This window comes from Ascaphus truei, chromosome 3 (assembly GCF_040206685.1).
Source record: "Ascaphus truei isolate aAscTru1 chromosome 3, aAscTru1.hap1, whole genome shotgun sequence".
Classification (NCBI taxonomy): Eukaryota; Metazoa; Chordata; class Amphibia; order Anura; family Ascaphidae; genus Ascaphus; species Ascaphus truei.
In genome coordinates this window covers 193709086-193728189 of record NC_134485.1, presented here as the reverse complement: position 1 = coordinate 193728189, position 19104 = coordinate 193709086, and the positions used below count along the sequence as shown (strand labels likewise).

The 19104-nt window shown below is 43.1% G+C and overlaps 1 protein-coding gene across 3 annotated transcripts in view; it reads left to right on the top strand.

Moving 5' to 3' along the window:
* RASL10B (RAS like family 10 member B) overlaps positions 1 to 19104 on the top strand; it is a 98485-nt gene that overhangs the window by 67518 nt on the left and 11863 nt on the right. For 2 of the 3 annotated variants that reach the window (XM_075589870.1, XM_075589871.1), the window contains 2 exons: positions 5710 to 6086; positions 8460 to 8824. In XM_075589870.1, coding sequence (XP_075445985.1) covers positions 8597 to 8824 — 228 coding nt within the window. In that variant the 5' untranslated portion in view covers positions 5710 to 6086; positions 8460 to 8596. The remainder of the gene's footprint in view (positions 1 to 5709; positions 6087 to 8459; positions 8825 to 19104) is intronic. The other variant, XM_075589872.1, reaches the window with a different exon arrangement.

Sequence of the window (19104 nt, the reverse complement as noted above, 5' to 3'; positions counted from 1 at the left end):
TTATTGAGCCTAGTTACCCCCTCACTGTCACAGTATGCTTTATTCATGCGGGTGGTTTACACTTTGATCACTGATCAAGTTAATGCATCTTTGCATTTAGTGTGACGGTGCTCGTCTCAAATAAGGAGGCGGACCCTCAGGGCTGAGGTAGGGATGCAAATAAACCGACCAGAGCCCTGGGACAGAGTCCTGTAAGAGTATTCGTAGTCTGTATGGAAGCAGGGGTAAGAGCTGGCGGCAATGGTGCAGAGTCCAGGGGACAGGCAAAAGGTCAGGGCAAGCAGCAGTGGTGCAAAGTCCAGGCAACAGGCACAGGGTCAGGGCAGGCGAAGGCACCGAGGGGGTCACGGTCCGGGGTCAGCAACAAGGGATCCAAACAGGTAACGGAAAGGGCGATAGCAAAGCCCGACAGGTGCTGCAAAAACACAGAACTTTGCTTGGCGACTCCCACCAGGAAGTGCAGCCTTATATAGCAGGCTGCCAGTAACAAAAATGGCCAAATTAAATAGAAAGGGCAGGCAGCCTGGCAACCCCCGAACTGGCAGCAAAACCTGGCATGGATCGAGCAGAATCCTTACAGTACCCCCCTCCCCCCTCTAGGAGAGACCTCTGGGCGATCTAAGCCAGTTTGGCAGGAAATCTCAGATGAAACACCCGGACCAGATTGGGGGCATGGACATCCCTGGATTTGATCCATTAATTTCCTTGGGTCCATAACCCTTCCAATGGAGCAAGTATTGTAGCCCGCCACGGGCTCTTCGGGAATCCAGTATCTGGCGTACGTCAAATTTCGCCTGGCCATCCATCAAGAACGCTCTAATGAATTCGGGTCCGAGTTTAGAAGAAGGCAGTTTAGGCCGGGAATTTTTTGTAGCCATCCAGACATGATCTACTTAAAACGGGGTGGATGGACGTCGACTTTTATCCACCTGGGTCTCTTGCTGGAGGGCAACTTTAGCCGGATTGGCCTGGATCTTCTTCCAGAGTAATTGGAGTTCTTGGATTTTATTATCCACTGCAGGAACTCCGGAGAGAGGACCGGAAGAGGGAAGGGCAGCAGGGTGGTACCCATAGGCACAGAAGAATGGAGATTCCAGTGTGGAATCATGTTTCAGGGAATTGCGGGAAAACTCGGCCCACGGGAGCAGATCGATGGTACGTTTAGACATGCGAAACGCGTTGAGGTGATTGGTCTACCAGCACAACACACAGGACGGAGTGACAGCACATGCATGAGTGTTTTTTTTCTCCCTAGCCTTTGAGAGGATTATTACCTACCGGAGCTCCCTAATCGGTCTCTTAGTCTTCCTGGACATTTTAGTGTCCAGTAGGAACTGGTCCTTGTAAGGTGAAACTGGCTATTGCCAGAATTGCAAGGCGGACAAAGATTCCTCTGGAGGATCATTCCTTCCAGAATCCCATGGACAAGAGGGCTGAGTCAGCACTCAAAAAACAGTATTCCAATATTGGAACAACTTTCAAGCTTATGATATCCCTGGCATGCATGACCTGCACCATAGAATTATGGATGGCCCAGATAGAGGAACAGCTTGTCTGGTGTAAACAGTCCAAAAATCCTTAAGGATTGCGCTCCTAACAAAGAAGCAGTTGATTTCATGTTCAGTGCTTTGACGCCATCAGGCTAATGCTTCTAGCTGTAGCAGTTTCGACTAGTAGATCTCTATGGTTACGATTTTGGTCCGTTGATACTTTTTCCAAGAATAGACTTTTGTCTTCCCTTCTTAGATGAGACATTGTTCGGGGAAGCACTAGATAATATAATTACTAAGGCCTCAGGCGAAAGATTAGGTTTTGTTTCTCACGATACAGTAGGGGATCAAAGGGTTTCAGGCATTCTTATCCAGATTGACGCACCTTTTCAAGACTACAGAATTTACATGCCTGGAAAATCATACCCCGCGCATAATTTTCAGCCTTATCAGTCTTCCCACACGGGAAAGAATAAGCCTTGCACCGACCTACCCTTCCTTTAAAAATTCCACTTCTTCAAGGTCAGCAGGTCCTGTCCCTAGAATCTTCTACAGTAGGAGGAAGAATATCACTTTCCAAGGATCAGTGGGCCTACATCACAACAGACACATGGGTATTACAGATCATCAAAGACGGCTATGTATTAGAATTCTACAAGACTCCTCACAGGTACCATTATCTTATCTCAGTAATCCCCAAACAGTGGGACAAGAGACTAGCTCTAGTGGAAGCTGTTCACAAGATGTGCCAACAAAATGCTATTCACAAAGAGAAAAAGCTTCCCTCGAGACCTAAAGTTTGTCAACTAGTTTTTAAGGGTCACTCCCTTCAAGATGGAATCCCTACAGTCCATTCTCAACACACTTCAAGTCAGAGATATCCTAGCATCAATAAATCTGAAGGACTCGTATCGACATTCCTATAGAGATATTCCATCAAAAGTATATGAGATTTTGCATGATAAAGACGCATTATCAGTTTGTCACTGTTGATTTCAGACTAGCTGCAACTCCAAGAACATTCACCGCAATTCTAGCAGTCATTATGACTCATCTCAGGAAGAGGAGCATCTTTATTTTTCCTTATCTAGACAACATCTTGATTAGAGCTCATTTCTTTCCAGAGGCAAGATTTCATGTCAAGATAGTCCTGCACGAACTTCAAGGAGTCGGATGGTTCATAAACATAGAAAAGAGCTAATTTTTCCTTTCAATGAACCTGAGTTTTCTCTGGGAATGCAGTTGAATACCCAAATAGGCAAAGTAGTTTTGCCTCATGAGACAGCCCTCAAGATTTCCAGGGCAGCAAAAGAGCTGCAGCAAAGGTATTCTGTGTTAACTGTCCAGTGTACAAGGGTACTGGGCCTCTTCACCTGAGACATAGAGGCAGTGCCATGGGCACAATTTTATATCGGGCCACTTCAGACCAGTTTTATGCAAAGTTGGGACAAAGCCACAAAATCATTTGCAGAAAATACACCCATCATCCTGCATTCAACAGTTTGAGATCGGAGCTTGACACATCCTCTTTGAAATCTGTTGTATAAGGCTTGCTCTCAATGTTCTGGAGATCAGAGAAATGTTCAGGGCAATAATCCGCTTTTCTCTTCTTCAAGGAACAGCAGTCTGAGTAATTTCAGACAACGCCACTGCAGTGCCTTAACTAAACAATCAAGGAGACACAAAAAGTTTGCAAGCATTGAAAGAAGTTTAAAAGATTCTGTCTTGGGCAGAAAATACAGTCCCACACATAAGTGCACTACATATCATTGGGAAATCAAATATCTTTGTGGGCTTCTTAAGTCACCACATGATTCACCCAGGAGAGTGGTCTCTGAATTTGGAGGTGTTCAATTAAGTGACCACTAAGTGGATTCTGGAAATTCACCTTATGGCTACAGGAAAAAATACAAAACTCAAGATTTTTGTTCCCGGAATCTCGACCAAAGGGTGACCTTTACAAAAGCATTGTCGATGCAACGGAACTTTCCACTAGTTTATATATTTCCTCCTCTGCCCGTGGTTCAGAGACCTGCCAAAAATCAGGAAAGAAGAAGTTGACTCCCTGGAAGCTGCCACTCCTACCGGATCTTCTCACACAGGGACCAATGAGGCATCCAAGCCCAGCATGTCTTGACGGCATCTAGATTGAGAGGCAGTATTTCAAGAGCAAGGGTTTGTCGGACCAAGTGGTCCAGACTATACTCTGTGCCAGAAAGCAATTCACGTTCAAAATATACCATAGGGTATGGAATGTATTTTACAAGTGGTGTATTTCACAAGACTTAGATCTGACTAAAGCCAGATTTACTCATATACAGGATTTTTTGCATAGTGGATATGTGAAAGGCCTTAGCCTTAATTCTCTTAAGGTCCAAGTTACAGCATTAGGAGAGTTCTTCGATACCTCTTTAGCTAACGAAAGGGATGTATCCTGTTTTCTTAAAACAATATAGAAGAACACACAGAACCCCAGCAAGCTCTTTTAATCCTAATAGAGGTATATTAGTATTTTATCTGATAGTGTTAGGACTGTCGTAGCTCGCAAGCTTACAACGCTTTGGCCAAAGGGTTAAACTAAATAACCCTTTTCAAGAGAATATATAAGTATTTTACTGTGTATTTTTGTCATATTGGGTGTAGCATTGGGCTTCTCTGTCACTTGTTGTAAACAATATAGAAGCTTAGGCCTCAAATGTGTCCACTAGTTTTAGAAACATTATCGTCTGCTCCTTTAGAACCATTGCTTTAATTTTTAGATAAATTGCTTTCTCTTAAGCAGTATTCCTTACTGCTGTTACTTCAGCCAGAAGAATTGGGGAGGCTTTATCTTGTGAAGCACAATATTTTAGAATCCATCAGGATAAAATTATGCAGCCTGTACCTCAGTTCCCTCCTCAAATAGTGCCGGGCTTTCATCAGGACATAATTGTTCCTTCATTTTGTCCACATTCCAGGGGTAAAAAAGGAACATTTGCATTGCTTAGATGTAGTGAGAGTCTTATTTCATTATGTTGTTAAATCACAACGTTATAGTAAATCACACCGATTATTTGTTTTGTTTTCAGGAAACAGATGAGGCTCTTCTACCTCTACCTTCCATCGCTAGATAGATCAAACTACTGTATGCATCCAGGAGTCTTATCTGGGTTGTCAATTAGTAATTAAGGCTCATTCTACTAGAGCCATAGCTACTTCATGGGCCAACAGATGACATACTGTATATACAGCTGCTTCATGGTCTTCTCAGAATACGTTCATTAAGCACTTTGTTAGATGTGGCAGAAAGGTTTTTCAAAGCCATCATTCCAGACTCTTCCCACCCTTAATTGGGCCCCATTGTGTGTAGTGTCATGGGGGATGGTAGAGAAAGGTATACATTTCCCATCATTATTTATCTTTCTCTGAGTCTTTCTATGAGAGTACACAGACCTTTCCCGTCCCGAAAAGTTCGTTATGAATATTATTTGTGTGCTATGAGGTAATAGAGTTTGCGGAAAGCCTATGCAGCTAGACTAAATGTGTGACTGGGGATCTGAGGTGGCAGCAGCCTTTTAAGGGGTCCTACCATGCAGGTTATGGGGTATAAACCCCCATCATGTACCCCCATCATGTGTACTGTCATGGAGGGACTCAAGGGAAAGATAAATAAGGGTAAGAAATGTATACCCACAGACAGACATATAGCAGCCGTTATTGCTGCTACTGGCGTGTTGCAGAGGGACACACAACGCATTAGTGAAAGTAGGCACCATTGTAATAGCATTAGCCAAGTGAAAAAAGGGATGGAGCTACTGTGCTATTGCACATGCTACCATGTGCCAGCGGGTGCAATAACGCCTGCTGAATCTATATGATGTATCATTTAGCATAATCTGAAAATTATTTTGTATCATTTTGTTTCTATGGCATGACCCACTGGTTCTCAATCTTCTCTCCCAAAAGCACAGCCATCCAAGAATTTAGAAATAAGCAATGAATTATCAAACACATCACTTAACTGGCATATTTTACTATTTTTCATACTGTAGTAAAATAGTGGGTGGTTTTCCCCAAAACGTGCTCTGTCTGAGGTGCTCTATAGATCGGGTTAAGAAACACTGCAATAAATGGTTAAAAGCATGGACATAGATCTCATCTGCAATTTCTTTAAGCAATTTATAAAATGAATCAGATTTTTGTTGACTCTACCTCTTTTTGCTTTTCCCAATCCCTTTAGGCAAGGAAGACTGGCAGTTGACTTGACACACGCCCTTGGATTATTGGTCATCTCTGAACTCATCAGATGTTACTGTACCGTTTAACATGAGCAGATTCATTGGTGGAATACCTATTCTGTGACAATCGTTTGGCTGGATTTGCGGAGCTATATCAGTTATACTTGGGGACTCTTTTCTAATGGATTTTGTGACCGCCTTCGTGGTTTGATAGTCCGTGTGGTAGTACTTTGGACACCTCTTATTACTCTGGAAGCAAGTCCACTGGCCAACTTGAACTCATCCGAGCAGAATAGCTTTAGCTATTATTTAAAAGCCTTTCTCTTCCAGTGTGCAGACCGGCTTGGATTAGTTCTTGTTTCTCAAAATTCTTGCTATGGTAAGTTCATTTTTGTTTGTACCTTTGCTATCTCACTGCACTTTCCATTCACTTCCATACGTTGCCTGGTGAGAACGCCAAATTTTATACAAAATTTCTGATTCCCAACCTCAGTATTTTATGGGAACCAGTAAACTAGTTATTCATGATTGTAAAAACGGGTACGACTCAACTTCAATACACACAGAGCTCCGTCTGCAATACACTCGCAGTGCTAACACACCATAAAGGGATTTTGGGAGTGCTCTTGTTGTAATTGGGAGCATATAATTTCAGGAGAAGACCTACCTCAGCATTTCATGTAAAGGTCAGCTCAGAGATTCTCCCAATTTTTCTAGGAACAGGAGTCACTCTAGACGGGTGATGCTAAAGTGGCCAGTCCTTGATAGAAAATGTAGATCAGAGGTTTTCAAACTTTGTAAGACCTGCAGAACCTTTTAAAATGCATTGTGACTCAGTGGAGCCATGTAAAAATTCTGTGATGTCACAGAACTCCAGCCCACTTATCCCAGGTTGATAAAAAATATTATTACTGTGGTTGGGCTTTGTTTTAAATAAACTAAGGGCTTTCTATATTCTAGTTTAATATTTCTGAATATTTAATAACCTTTTCAAACTGAGTTAAAAAATATAGTAAAAATGAAATTACTGGGTCTTGAGGAGTCAAATATCTACAATCTGTGTACTGTATGTTGGAAGACTTGCAGACACAATAGGAGTAAAAGCCTATTAATAAAAAAAGTAGTCAGGGGGGTCAATGCCTTCTGGCGTTCGTAGTGGAGGCGTAGAAAATGTAATATGTATAATTTTTCCACTTTTGCCTTGGCCTGCAATAAAGAAAGATGAGATCACTTTCATTTTCCTCTCATGTTGTCTTAAAGGCTCATGGTAGAGAGGGCTTAAATAGTGAGACTCAGTAACACAAAATTAAATAAACCAGATTGTGTTCTTATTTACCTACAACACATTCATACAGACACTAAAGCAGGGTTTCTCAACCAGCGTGCCGTGACCCTCTGCCAAGGGTGCCGTGGACCCGGGGGGAACTGTGCCAGCTGCTCATTAGTGGCGCGCCGTCTTGAGAAGGATAGGCTGTGTCTGCTCCTCTTCTTTCTCAGTCAAGCACAGAGAGGCAGATTACAAATGCGCTGTCTACAGACCACGCACAACGTGCCCACAGAGCAGCTGATGTGTTAGGGGAGAGGGGAGGTGGAGGAAGGCGAGAACAGTGTGTGAGTGGTGCATTAAGGTGAGAACTGTGTGGGGTGGAGGAGAAGGGTGAGGACTCTTGTATTTAAGGGTGTGTGTGTGTGTGGTGTGTGTGTGTAGGAGGGTGGGTGTGGTGTGTGAGCGAGGAGGCGATGGATGAGGCCTGATGGGCAGGCGTGCCCCGATATTTTTAAAATCCTCCAGTCCGGCTCAAAAAAGGTTGAGAACCACAGCACTGCAATAAGGCATACAGAGACAACTTTTATTTTTATTAGGTTACAGTACATGTATTTCGGCTTGTAATTTTTTTTTGCAATTGTATAGAAAGAGAATGGAAGAATCTATCATCAATAAAATAAATGTTCATTAAAAAAAAAAAAAAGAGGGGGAGAAATTATATTAATTTTCTACAAGAAACCACCCCCTTTCGTGTTACATTCCTATTTGCTATGTGATTCATACAGATGAGGTGATATGCTCTGCTGGATAACCACTGGTCTGGCTTCATAAATTCTAACTCTGTCAAAGGCATCTCAACTCTCACTGATTTTCTGTAAATCTCTCTGATTTGGAGTCGATGGCCTTAATTTTTAGCATCAGAAATCTAATAGACTTCAGTGGAGTCTCACTGGTAAAAAAAAAACAAAAAGTCCTTCAGCACTCTGCTATGTTGTAATTCTTACTGCATCATTGCTGAAGTAATACAATCAATGAATCAAGGTCAACCTAAGCTTTAAAGTGACTTTGCACTGGTCACTAAAATGGGATCAAAGTAACATTACATACTTAAATTGGGAACGCCGTTTAGGGCACATAGCAAAGCGCTGGAGGAATCTCTCTCCTCCCCCGCCCCCCATTGGTTTGCATCCCTTGATAGGGGCAGGGCGGGGGGCTTCTTCTGCGAACCAGGAACATGGAGCCATAAGTGCAAACTTCTTCAAAATATTCTGCACTGATTAAATTCCACACATTTTCATTAAAATGCCTTTTGGGGTGCACTGAACCCCCAAATATCAGAGGTTCACACCTGTATCCACTGTTTGAAGATTGTGACAAGTGCTTATCCTTTTTTTTAAATAAACAATGTACGGAAATAAAGATGAGGAATTGATCAAAGCAGCTATAACTTGCACTGGTGACGGTTTCCCCATTTTGCTTTTCCAGCCTCCTGCGCCTGCCCTGCTGCGAGATGCTTCCTGAACGTGGCTGAGACCGCAGCCGCCGGAATATGCCGCAGGGGGGCCATCCTGCCAACGCCACGGACCGCGTGAAGGAGCCACCCACCACCGGCCCAGGGAGGCATGGTGACGACCTTCAAGATCGCGGTGCTCGGGGCCCAAGGGGTGGGGAAGAGCGCCATTGTGCGGCAGTTCATGTACAACGAGTTCAGCGAGGCCTGTGTTCCCACCAAGGCTCGCCGTGTCTTCCTGCCGGCCGTCGTCATGAATGGCCATGTCCACGAGCTGCAGATCATGGACTTCCCCCCCATCTCTTCCTTCCCAGTCAACACCCTACAGGTCAGTGCAGGGGTGAGTGTGTTAAGGAAAAGGTAACACTTTAGCATTTAATTTGGAGTTGAATGAACATAATGAGTCGTATGTGCTATTCACTTGAATAGGACCTAAGGGCCCATCATTACTAAGCAATCTTCTGCCATAAGATACCCCCTGTGACTGGGCTGTAAGGTATCTTTCAACACCAGAAGGTATATTATGTCAGAAAACATGGGGGACATTCCTACCACTCAAAATAAACGACAATACGGCAACGGGTTTATGCCAAAGAATAAAGAAATATATTGTATGTAGCCAGGTCCCCTCTGTCTCCCCAGACATTCGGTTCTCTCTCTCTTACCTGCGACAGCGTGAGGGCAGTTGCAGGGGTGATCGCGTCACCGGGGGCTCCCGGCAACATCAGCTACAGGGCGCCGCCATCTTGTGTGCGTTTGCACATACGCAGAAGTTCGCGCACGCGCAGTATAGCCCCAGATGCGATACGGCAGCCATTACAGGGAGTGAGAAGAGGCGCTCCATAGTCAGGGACATCCCCCAGTTTGCACATGCGCAGTTAGCAGCGGTAGCGGCCATTACACAGCGCGCACGAGGCCCCAATGTTAAAGAGAGCCACCAAGGACTACAGTTCCCAGCAGCCTCTGGGGACTGCACTTTCACCCTGGTCACAGGCAGCCAGACAGCCAATAAGGCTGACAGATTCTCATGCTGCAAAGTTGCAACAATGTTGTGTGAAGACAGGGATTGTCAGTTAGGAGCTGAGACACAGAGAGGGGAGGGTGTGTTTGTGCAGGGAGGAAAGTAGCCTCCTGCACTAGGCCAGAAGTCTCCCCTTAGCCCCCAGCTAGGCCCTACTCACCTCAGCTTGTGGTTACTACAGGGACTCCTCTTAGACTAGGGACAGGGTCCTGTAGAACCTAGACAAGTAAGGGTCCAGCCAGGAACCGTGACTATCCTGGCAATTGCTGTGAAGGTAATACATCCTCTGCGTTAGCAGAGATAAGAGACATTATAAAGGTGGATCACTCCAGGCAGGAGCCACCCACCGTTGAGGCGGAGGCATCTTGGATCATCTCCTGGAGCAAGGGATTCCAAGCAAAGGTCATCTGCGCACCCCGTAGCAGGAGCACCGGGCAGGTATTATCCAAGTCACCAAGTGCACCACCTATACACTTCATCTTAGTGGGCAGCGCTGTTCCACACGTGGGTGGGGTTGTGGGACTCTTGGGACTTTGGGTACAAGGACTTTGGGGATACTGTGTAAGGAGGTTATAGCCCAGTTAGGGGCAAGGTTATAGCTGCCAGCTAGTGGCAGAGGGTGGCATATATATCGTTGTGCATACTGATGATGTTGCACTGGGAAAGTATGATACTCTGTGTTGTGTTGCTATACAATGTGATGTGATGTTATTGTGTTATTTGCTCGTTCAGTAAACCTTTTAGCCATAACCCTGGTGTATTTGGTTTCTGGGTGGGTTCCTATGCTAGGCCCATTCTACATTCCTATAGAATCCTACATAGGTGGAGGCGCTGACCGACGAGAACGTTCCAGAGATTCACCCCAGGCTCTCACTAGCGGAGGCTCAGGCCTCCTGTGAACCTGCAGGTATACGCACCACACCTGGTAACATATAGGTTCCCCCTCACATTCACTCTATTTGCGATTGGGGGTGGGGGAATACCCGTTACATGTATATAAAAAAAGAGAGATGCCTTACAGCTTGTGCATTGCAAACAGCACTAGACTGTGTATATACAAAATGACACAATGGTTGGCAGTGAGAGGGATGGGGTGGGGTGGGAAAGGGAACAAACAAGGTGGGGGAGGGAAAGAGGGTGAGGAAAAGACAAAGGACACACTGGGTAGTATAACACAAAATGCACAAGTAATCTGTAGGAATGAGGGGGGCAACATTTTGGGACGGACTGCCCCTTCTTCAGGCCCATTCCCACAGACCCATGGGGCCTGTGGTACTTCCCTTATACCCCACCTACTACCGATCCCTCTGCTGGAATAAAAATCCGAATTGGGTAGTGTCAGAGAGTAAGCACTGTGAAGTCAGCAATGAACTGAACCAAGGACAAATTTGTAATAATTACAGCGTCTCTGTTGTCACTTAGTGTAAGCAAAAACCAAATAATTGCCAAACAAAAGACTGTCCAAGCAGCAAAATAATCACTATGTTTTAGGCACACCTCAATCTTATGAGAACAGCTCTAAGCCACAAGTACTGATCAGTCTGTACACTGTTCACAGTGTCTGCCAGAAACCAAGGACTGATAATTGTACAAAACGGATTGACAGTTCTTTACTGTGGTGTAATCTGAGGTACAAGCATATGAATCTGCTAATCGCATAGACAGTGACAGAGTCCTGGTCTCCAGGACATACAAGTGCATACACAGAAAGCATAGAACTATATGATATCAAGCAATTTGAACCGAATAATGTTACGTGTCCCTGAAACTGTGGGTCTTTGTTGTGCCACTAGCCCAGAAGCTGTCAGAATTATGTCTGTCATATTTTGCTTTTATTGAGTACTGCCTTCACACCATACTTTTTGTATATTATGCCAGAAGACTCCTTCATAAATATGGCCCAGTATGCTTTACAGCTTAGCTCAGCTTAATACAGTAGATATGTCCCAAAATCTTTACAAACAGTGGCATTTTATTGAAAAGTCACTCTAGGATTGAAATCTCCTTGTGTTGGAAGTGTATAGAAATACCCTGTATCATCACTCTGTAGTCTGAGTAACATCGTTACATATTTACATAGTAGATGTAGTGCCGATGGTTATTCTAACACAAACCAGTGGCAATCGCCAAAAAGACCCAGGTACATGCTGGGTCTAGTTTAAGGCAAGTTAAAGCATTTCTGCATTGACTAATGGCCATCAGATTAACAGCGGGGGTCCCTGGCAGTCCCATTCAAACCTGCTGTGTTAATCCTATGGGTCATTAGTCAATGCAGAAATGCCTTAAACTTGCCTTAAACTAGCCAGGTTACACCCAGCATGTACCCAGCATGTAACCGGGCTAGTTTAAGGCAAGATTTAGAATACTCGTTGTCTCGTCTGTAGTAGATGAGGTTGAAAAAAGACATACGTCCATCAAGTTCAACTTGTGCTAAATGTAGACAAATAATTTAGTCTATAGTTGTATTTACAGTATTTAGATCGAGAGGAAGGCAAACAAAAAACCCCAGTGAAACATCATCCAATGCTGTCTCGTAAGGGGAAAAATAAATTCCTTCTAGACTCCAAATAATGTCAATCTGATTTCTCCCTGGATCAACATCTATAAGAAATCCTAAGGACATTTTACAACATCCTTCAAATGTTTACTTATTTAGTATATCCCTGCATACTTTTTCATCCCTTTTATTCATTTGGTGGCTCTTCTCTGCACTTTTTCAAGTTCCATAATGTATTTTTTTATGGAGTGGTGCCCAAAACTGTACTCCATATTCAAGGTGTGATCTTACTAATGCTTTATAGAGGGGCATAATTATGTTTACTTCACTTCCATCCATTCCCTGTTTAATGCAAAATAAAATCCGATTTGCGTTTGCCGCTACTGCATGCCATTGGGTTCTGCTTTGATTCTACTACCTTACACAATTTAGTGTCATCAGTAAAGATGGAGACTGCTCTCTATGCCAACCTCAAGGTCATTAATAAATAAGTTAAAATGCAGGGGTCCCAGTACCGATCCTTGAGATACTCCACTTAAAACTTTTTCCCAACTTGAAAAGGTTCCATTTATGACAACCCTCTGTTGTCTATCCTTCAACCAGTTTTCAAGCCAGGTGCAAATATTTTTTTGTCCAAATTGCTTTATTTTGTACACAAACCTCTTGTATGGAACCATAGAAAAATCCTTTGCAAAATCTAAGTAGACCACATCAACTGCATTACCCTGGTCTAAATTCCTACTTACCTCCTCAAATAAACTAATAAGGTTAGTTTGGCATGATCTATCCTTCAGAAATCCATGCTGACTATTACTAATAATTTTGTTTTACATTAGGTATTCCTGAATATTATCCCGTACTAAATCTTCAAGTAGTTTCCCCACTATTGATGTTAGGCTTTCAGGCCTGTAATTCCCCTGTAATTAACCTTACAAAACGTTCCCTGCCAGAGATGCACAACATCGTACAAAGTTCTGGCAGCAAACGTGTTAAATCCTTTTTTTTCCCTCGAGTACTTTTTTTTTAAAAATACTTATTTTTGGTGCCTCTTCTACTCTTGCTTTTCCCCCTATTATATTTTCCAGGCAATCATTTTTCTCGTTTCTGCCCTTTTCTCTCACTTCTCGCCTCTCCTGCACTGTACTCGCTTCCCTCTGCTCCTGGCTGCTTACATAAGATATGCAGATCCAGGCGGGGGGGGGGGGGGGGGGAATCCTGTCACAGGCATGTCGCAGCACAGCCTTTGATGTTGCCTCCTCCGTTTTCCCATCCCTCAGCAGCTTCCCACACTGAGCCCTGCATGCTGCAGCCCTCGGAGGCAGAGGGGGTGAACCTTTACTTGGCTTTTCTTAGCATTCTTGTTAAGGAGCCATGCATGGGATATGGTGGCAGGCAGTGGAGTCAGATAGATTGGTGACCTCCGTGTCTTTAATATTATATCCAGGCTTAGAGAAGTGATCTGGTAATGTGTGTGTATAATGTGTTTTAAGTTGCAAATTGTATGGTAACGCAACATCCTTCTTTTCCCTGAGCCCAATTTCATCTGCCTAAAAACTGCCATTTGAGCACTTTAAGATAAACGCCAAAGTCCCCCAGCAGCAAAACTGGGTCACAACCCGTGCAAAAGCATTGCACCAGATTTAACAAAGGAAAACCCTCTGTTGCTTTTAATGGAATTCCTTTTCTATGGTGCTCTGCTTCTGCAGTTCTGAGATTTTAGTAAAAACAATAAGTTCCTCAATGTGGAAGATCAGAATCCTAAATTTAGTGTGACATTTCCATGTCGCCTGTTGTTTTTATCACGTAAACAGGTTTTGCATCATTTGGTTGGTGTGGAAATGTGCCATAGTGGTTTGGTTGCTGCAGTGTGTTCCTTACACTTGCAGTATTGTGAGCCCGACTCCATGTTAATGGGATATGGTGGCAGGCACCACTATTTTTTGCTTATTGTATAGTGGTGAATGAACATAGGGGTATGTACACACTCATCAGTGGCATTTAGGGATTCCCTGCCGATGTATATGAGAAGTCATCACAGATCAGACATTTATGGGATTTGATGTGAGACAGACTAGTGGGAGCGCTAGAAGTAGGTTTGAATTCTTTTCCATTTCGATTATGTAATAATAAAATGTATTTATTTTTGATATTAGTGGAGGAGAGTGCATCACGGGGATCTTTCTTTCTTTTTCGTCTCCCATATATAAAAAGATGCTACTTACATGGCCATATGTAAGCCAAAGGTGCTCAAAGGTTTCTTTACTTTGTCACCATGCCAATTCGGAGTCTCCGTGGGCGAGATGCTTCCCTGGGTGAAGGTTGTCAGATCACCTCATCAAGGGAGAGTCTCCCAAAGACATTGAATGCGCATCGAAAATGTGCTATAATAAAACAACAGTATTTTATTATTTGTGCAGCACAAATATAGACTTGCATATTAAAAAGGTCCTCTGCGGCTGTGGCAGAGTCCGTGATCCCTGTGGAACAGTCAGGTCTCCGATACCACGTCCGGTATACAGTCCTGGAATGCAAGCTAGAATGCAGCCGAGACAGGCAGCTACGGTGGCTGCGGGGGGAAAAAAGGTCACGCAGATGAGCAACGTGTTTCGCTGGATTCTCGCTTTCTCAGGCTCAATGAATCTGCGTGATGTCCTGCTGATGGTTTAAATACCCTTCCTGTGGTCCCAAACGAATCTAAATGTGCAAGACAATCAGCTGATGTTCTTTGTTTCAATTTAAAATCCGTGGTATTGACTGGAAGATAGCCTGTATTCACATGCTAATAGATAGTGTGTACATCTCCTCTAATGGAAATTACATGCTTGATCAATAAATGTTATGCTTGATCAATGATTGTTATGACATGCTCTGGACCCATTGCGTACGTTAATGCGGGGTATGCCTGTACCACCTTCTTTACCCACACCTTCAAATAAGTGCATTGACTGTGGCTATATTAGCCCTTGTGCATGTATCTGTGTATATCGTTGTTTGGTTATATTACTAGCCAATCCACTATCGTCTGTCCATTTGTATCTTTTGCACTCCCCTTCATTCTCCTTCTGTTTCTGTTAATAGTTCAGATTTACTAAGCCATTCTATTCCACAATATAATACACCTTACCACCCATTGACTTGAATGGGCCATTAGGTGTCTTTCAGTGACACGATCAAGGACATTTGGTCACAGCCGTTTTGCCGCAACCAAATTCCTGCTGGTGTTTCGCGGCAAGTGACCTCGCCGCAGGGATCTTCCGCCTCCGGCCACTTTGCTGCTGAACTAAGTAATTAACCTTTACCCTAAAGCCCCCTAATCTTAACTCCTAGTTCTAACGCTACTCCCTACCATAAAATCCTTAACCCCTAACCACTAAAACCCCAAAAGTTAACCCTCAACCCCAAAACTCACCTTATCGTGGAAGCAGCTGGTGGCAGAGAGTCCAACGGCAGAGCGTCCACGCTGGGACGGCCACGACCAAATGTCCCATTCCGTAGTGGCGGATGTCGTCTGCTTAGTCAATTTTTGTGCTTTTGGTCTGTTCCATCAAATTCTAATGGCCTTATTTTAAAACTTTGATACTATAAGAAAGAACAAACTAGATGCCCATTGAGTCTATCCCTTCTGTTATTACTTTGTGCTATTACTTATTGTTTGTATAGTGCTAAACTTTGTACTCAATATTTACCGTTGAAACATAAAAATTTAACGACTGAATTATTTATACTGTCAAGGATGAGGAGCACTAAACATGACTGTAAACATAAGGAAAAGATCAGTCCTTCCACAAAGCTTACAATATGATACTGTAGAGACATAGGGAAAATGTAAGTGTAACCTTGAAGAGCATGAATCATCTGAGTGCATGGCACATATATATATATATATATATATATATAGCAACTGTAAATATTACTGTATGTTCATTTGCATGTCTTAGACAGGTCTGCAACCCTGTCTTTCCCCATTGTCACCCAGCATACAGCGCTTCCACTGCAGCAAGGGATTCTGGGAAATGACATGCAAATGAGCACTCAGTGCCACCTTTTGTCTCAAGCTCGTATTACACAAGCCAATCCTCAAGCCAATGCATGCTGTTTTAAACACAGCTTTTAAACAGAGGCTGGGATGAGATGCAAAGCCATTAGACCTACTCACATACATGTTTCAACCTTGATGGGTATCATCAGTGTGAGGCTGGTCTTAATGGCTTGCAGGTTTGAGACTAGACTAGGTAATCACCACTGTCATTAAGGTTATGGTGGGTAAAAAAAGTGACAAAAGCCCTCCACAGTAAAGCATAAAGCAACTGTAAATATTACTGTATGTTCATTTGCATGTCTTAGACAGGTCTGCAACCCTGTCTTTCCCCATTGTCACCCAGCATACAGCGCTTCCACTGCAGCAAGGGATTCTGGGAAATGACATGCAAATGAGCACTCAGTGCCACCTTTTGTCTCAAGCTCGTATTACACAAGCCAATCCTCAAGCCACTATATATATATATATATATATATATATATATATATATATATATATATACATGCGCACACACACACACACACACACACACACACACACACACACACACACACACACACACACACACACACACACACACAGTTGTGTGAAAAAGAAAGTATACCCTCTTTGAATTCTATGATTTTACATATAAGGACATAATAACAATCATCTGTTCCTTAGCAGGTCTAAAAATTAGGTAAATACAGTACAACCTCAGATGAACAACACATGACATATTACACCGTGTCATGATTTATTTAACAAAAATAAAGCCAAAATGGAGAAGCCATGTGTGAAAAACTAAATATACCTTATGATTCAATAGATTGTAGAACACCTTTAGCAGCAATAACTTGAAGTAATCGTTTTCTGTATGACTTTCTGTATGTGGAGGAATTTTGGCCCACTTTTCTTTACAAAGTTGCTTCAGTTCATTGAGGTTTGTGGGCATTTGTTTATACACAGCTCTCTTAAGGTCCAGCCACAGCATTTCAATCGGGTTGAGGTCTGGACTTTGACTGGACCATTGCAACACCTTGATTCTTTTCTTTTTCAGCCATTTTGTTGTAGATTTGCTGGTGTGCTTGGGATCATTGTCCTGTTGTATGACCCAATTTCGGCCAAGCTTTAGCTGTCGGACAGATGGCCTCACATTTGACTCTAGAATACTTTGGTATACAGAAGAGTTCATGGTCGACTCAATGACTGCAAAGTTCCCAGGTCCTGTGGCTGCAAAACAAGCCCAAATCATCATCCCTCCACCACCGTGCTTGACAGTTGGTATGAGGTGTTTGTGCTGATATGCTGTGTTTGGTTTTCGCCAAAATCGGTGCTGTACATTATGGCTAAACATCTCCACTTTGGTCTCGTCTGTCCAAAGGACATTGTTCTAGAAGTCTTGTGGTTTGTTCAGATGCAACTTTGCAAACCTAAGCTGTGCTGCCATGTTCTTTTTAGAGAGAATAGGCTTTCTCCTGGCAACCCTTCCAAACAAAACATACTTGTTGAGTCTTTTTCTAATTGTACTGTCATGAACTTTAATATTTAACATGCTAACTGAGGCATGTAGCGTCTGAGATGTAACTTGTTTTTTTTTTTGCAATTTCTCTGAGCATTGCACGGTCTGACCTTGGGGTGAATTTGCTGGGACGTCCACTCCTGGGAAGATTGGCAACTGTCTTGAATGTTTTCCACTTTTGAATAATCTTTCTCACTGTAGAATGATGGACTTTAAATTGTTTGGAAACGGCCTTATAACCCTTCCCAGATTGATGGTCAGCAATAATTGCTTCTCTAAGATCATTGCTGATGTCTTTCCTCCTTGGCATTGTGTTAACACACACCTGAATGCTCCAGACCAGCAAACTGCTAAAATATCGGCTTTTATAGAGGTGGTCACACTTGCTGATGATCAATTAATCAAGGGCCTTTGATTAGCAGCACCTGGCATTTGATTAGCATCTTAATTCCTATGGAAGCAGTAAGGGTGTACTTAGTTTTTCACACATGGCTTCTCCATTTTGGCTTTATTTTTGTTAAATAAATCATGACACGGTGTAATATGTCATGTGTTGTTCATCTGAGGTTGTATTTACCTAATTTTAAGACCTGCTAAGGAACAGATGGTTGTTATTATGTCCTGATATGTAAAACCATGGAATTCAAAGAGGGTGTACTTACTTTTTCACACAACTGTATATAAGAGGAGGAGAGAGCGCACAGCCCATAGCGTAAAAAGTACATTTAATTATGGGAAATAGGGAGGGAGGTAATAGGCTCACTCACAAGGCAAGGTTAAAATCAAGCATTTGTGAATAAATATCACCGCCAGCTGTGAGAATCTGTTGTGGAAATCCGATCCAAATATCTGCAGCAGCCCGTGGACACTGAAACCCGTCTCCAGCTCAACTCCAACTATGCTCCAGCAGTCATGGACTCTGCCCGCAGTATTACAATCTCCACAGCTGGTAATACAGATCTCAGCTTCCAGTTTGCTCCGATACGCGGTTCAGCCGACACGCGCTCCTGCATGATGATGTTGTGTCGTCAGTCCTTCCTTCCTGACCGTACAGTCCCTTCACACTGCGGCGGACGTGAAATAACTTTGAGGCCATTTGAAAAAGTAATTTTTTCGATGTCCCAAATAAAATGTTAAATATGAATTTGTTGTTTTCATGTATTTTATTTACTTGTATACAGCCATCATGTTTTTAATAACTGGTAACTGCAAGTAATTTTAGGCAACCCTTGTCAGATGGCAGCTTGCGATTTCGCACCTGTCAGAGGTTCCAGAGTTAGAATGTAGCATGTGAGAAAGACTTCAAACAGGACAGGAGCAGGGACATATTGGGCAGAGAAGAGACTGCAGCCTCACATACCAACAAGAAAGGTTATAGCAGACAGGAATCTTGCCCAGTACTGCAATTAAAAATATGTATTTAAAATGTTTAATTTCTCACATGCCTTGCGTAGGATTAAAAGGAAACAACCTACATCAAGCCTGCAGGTCCTCTAGATCAGGGGTGACCAACCTTTTTATCAAGACGTGCCAATAAATGGGTACACATTTTTTGGCAGGCC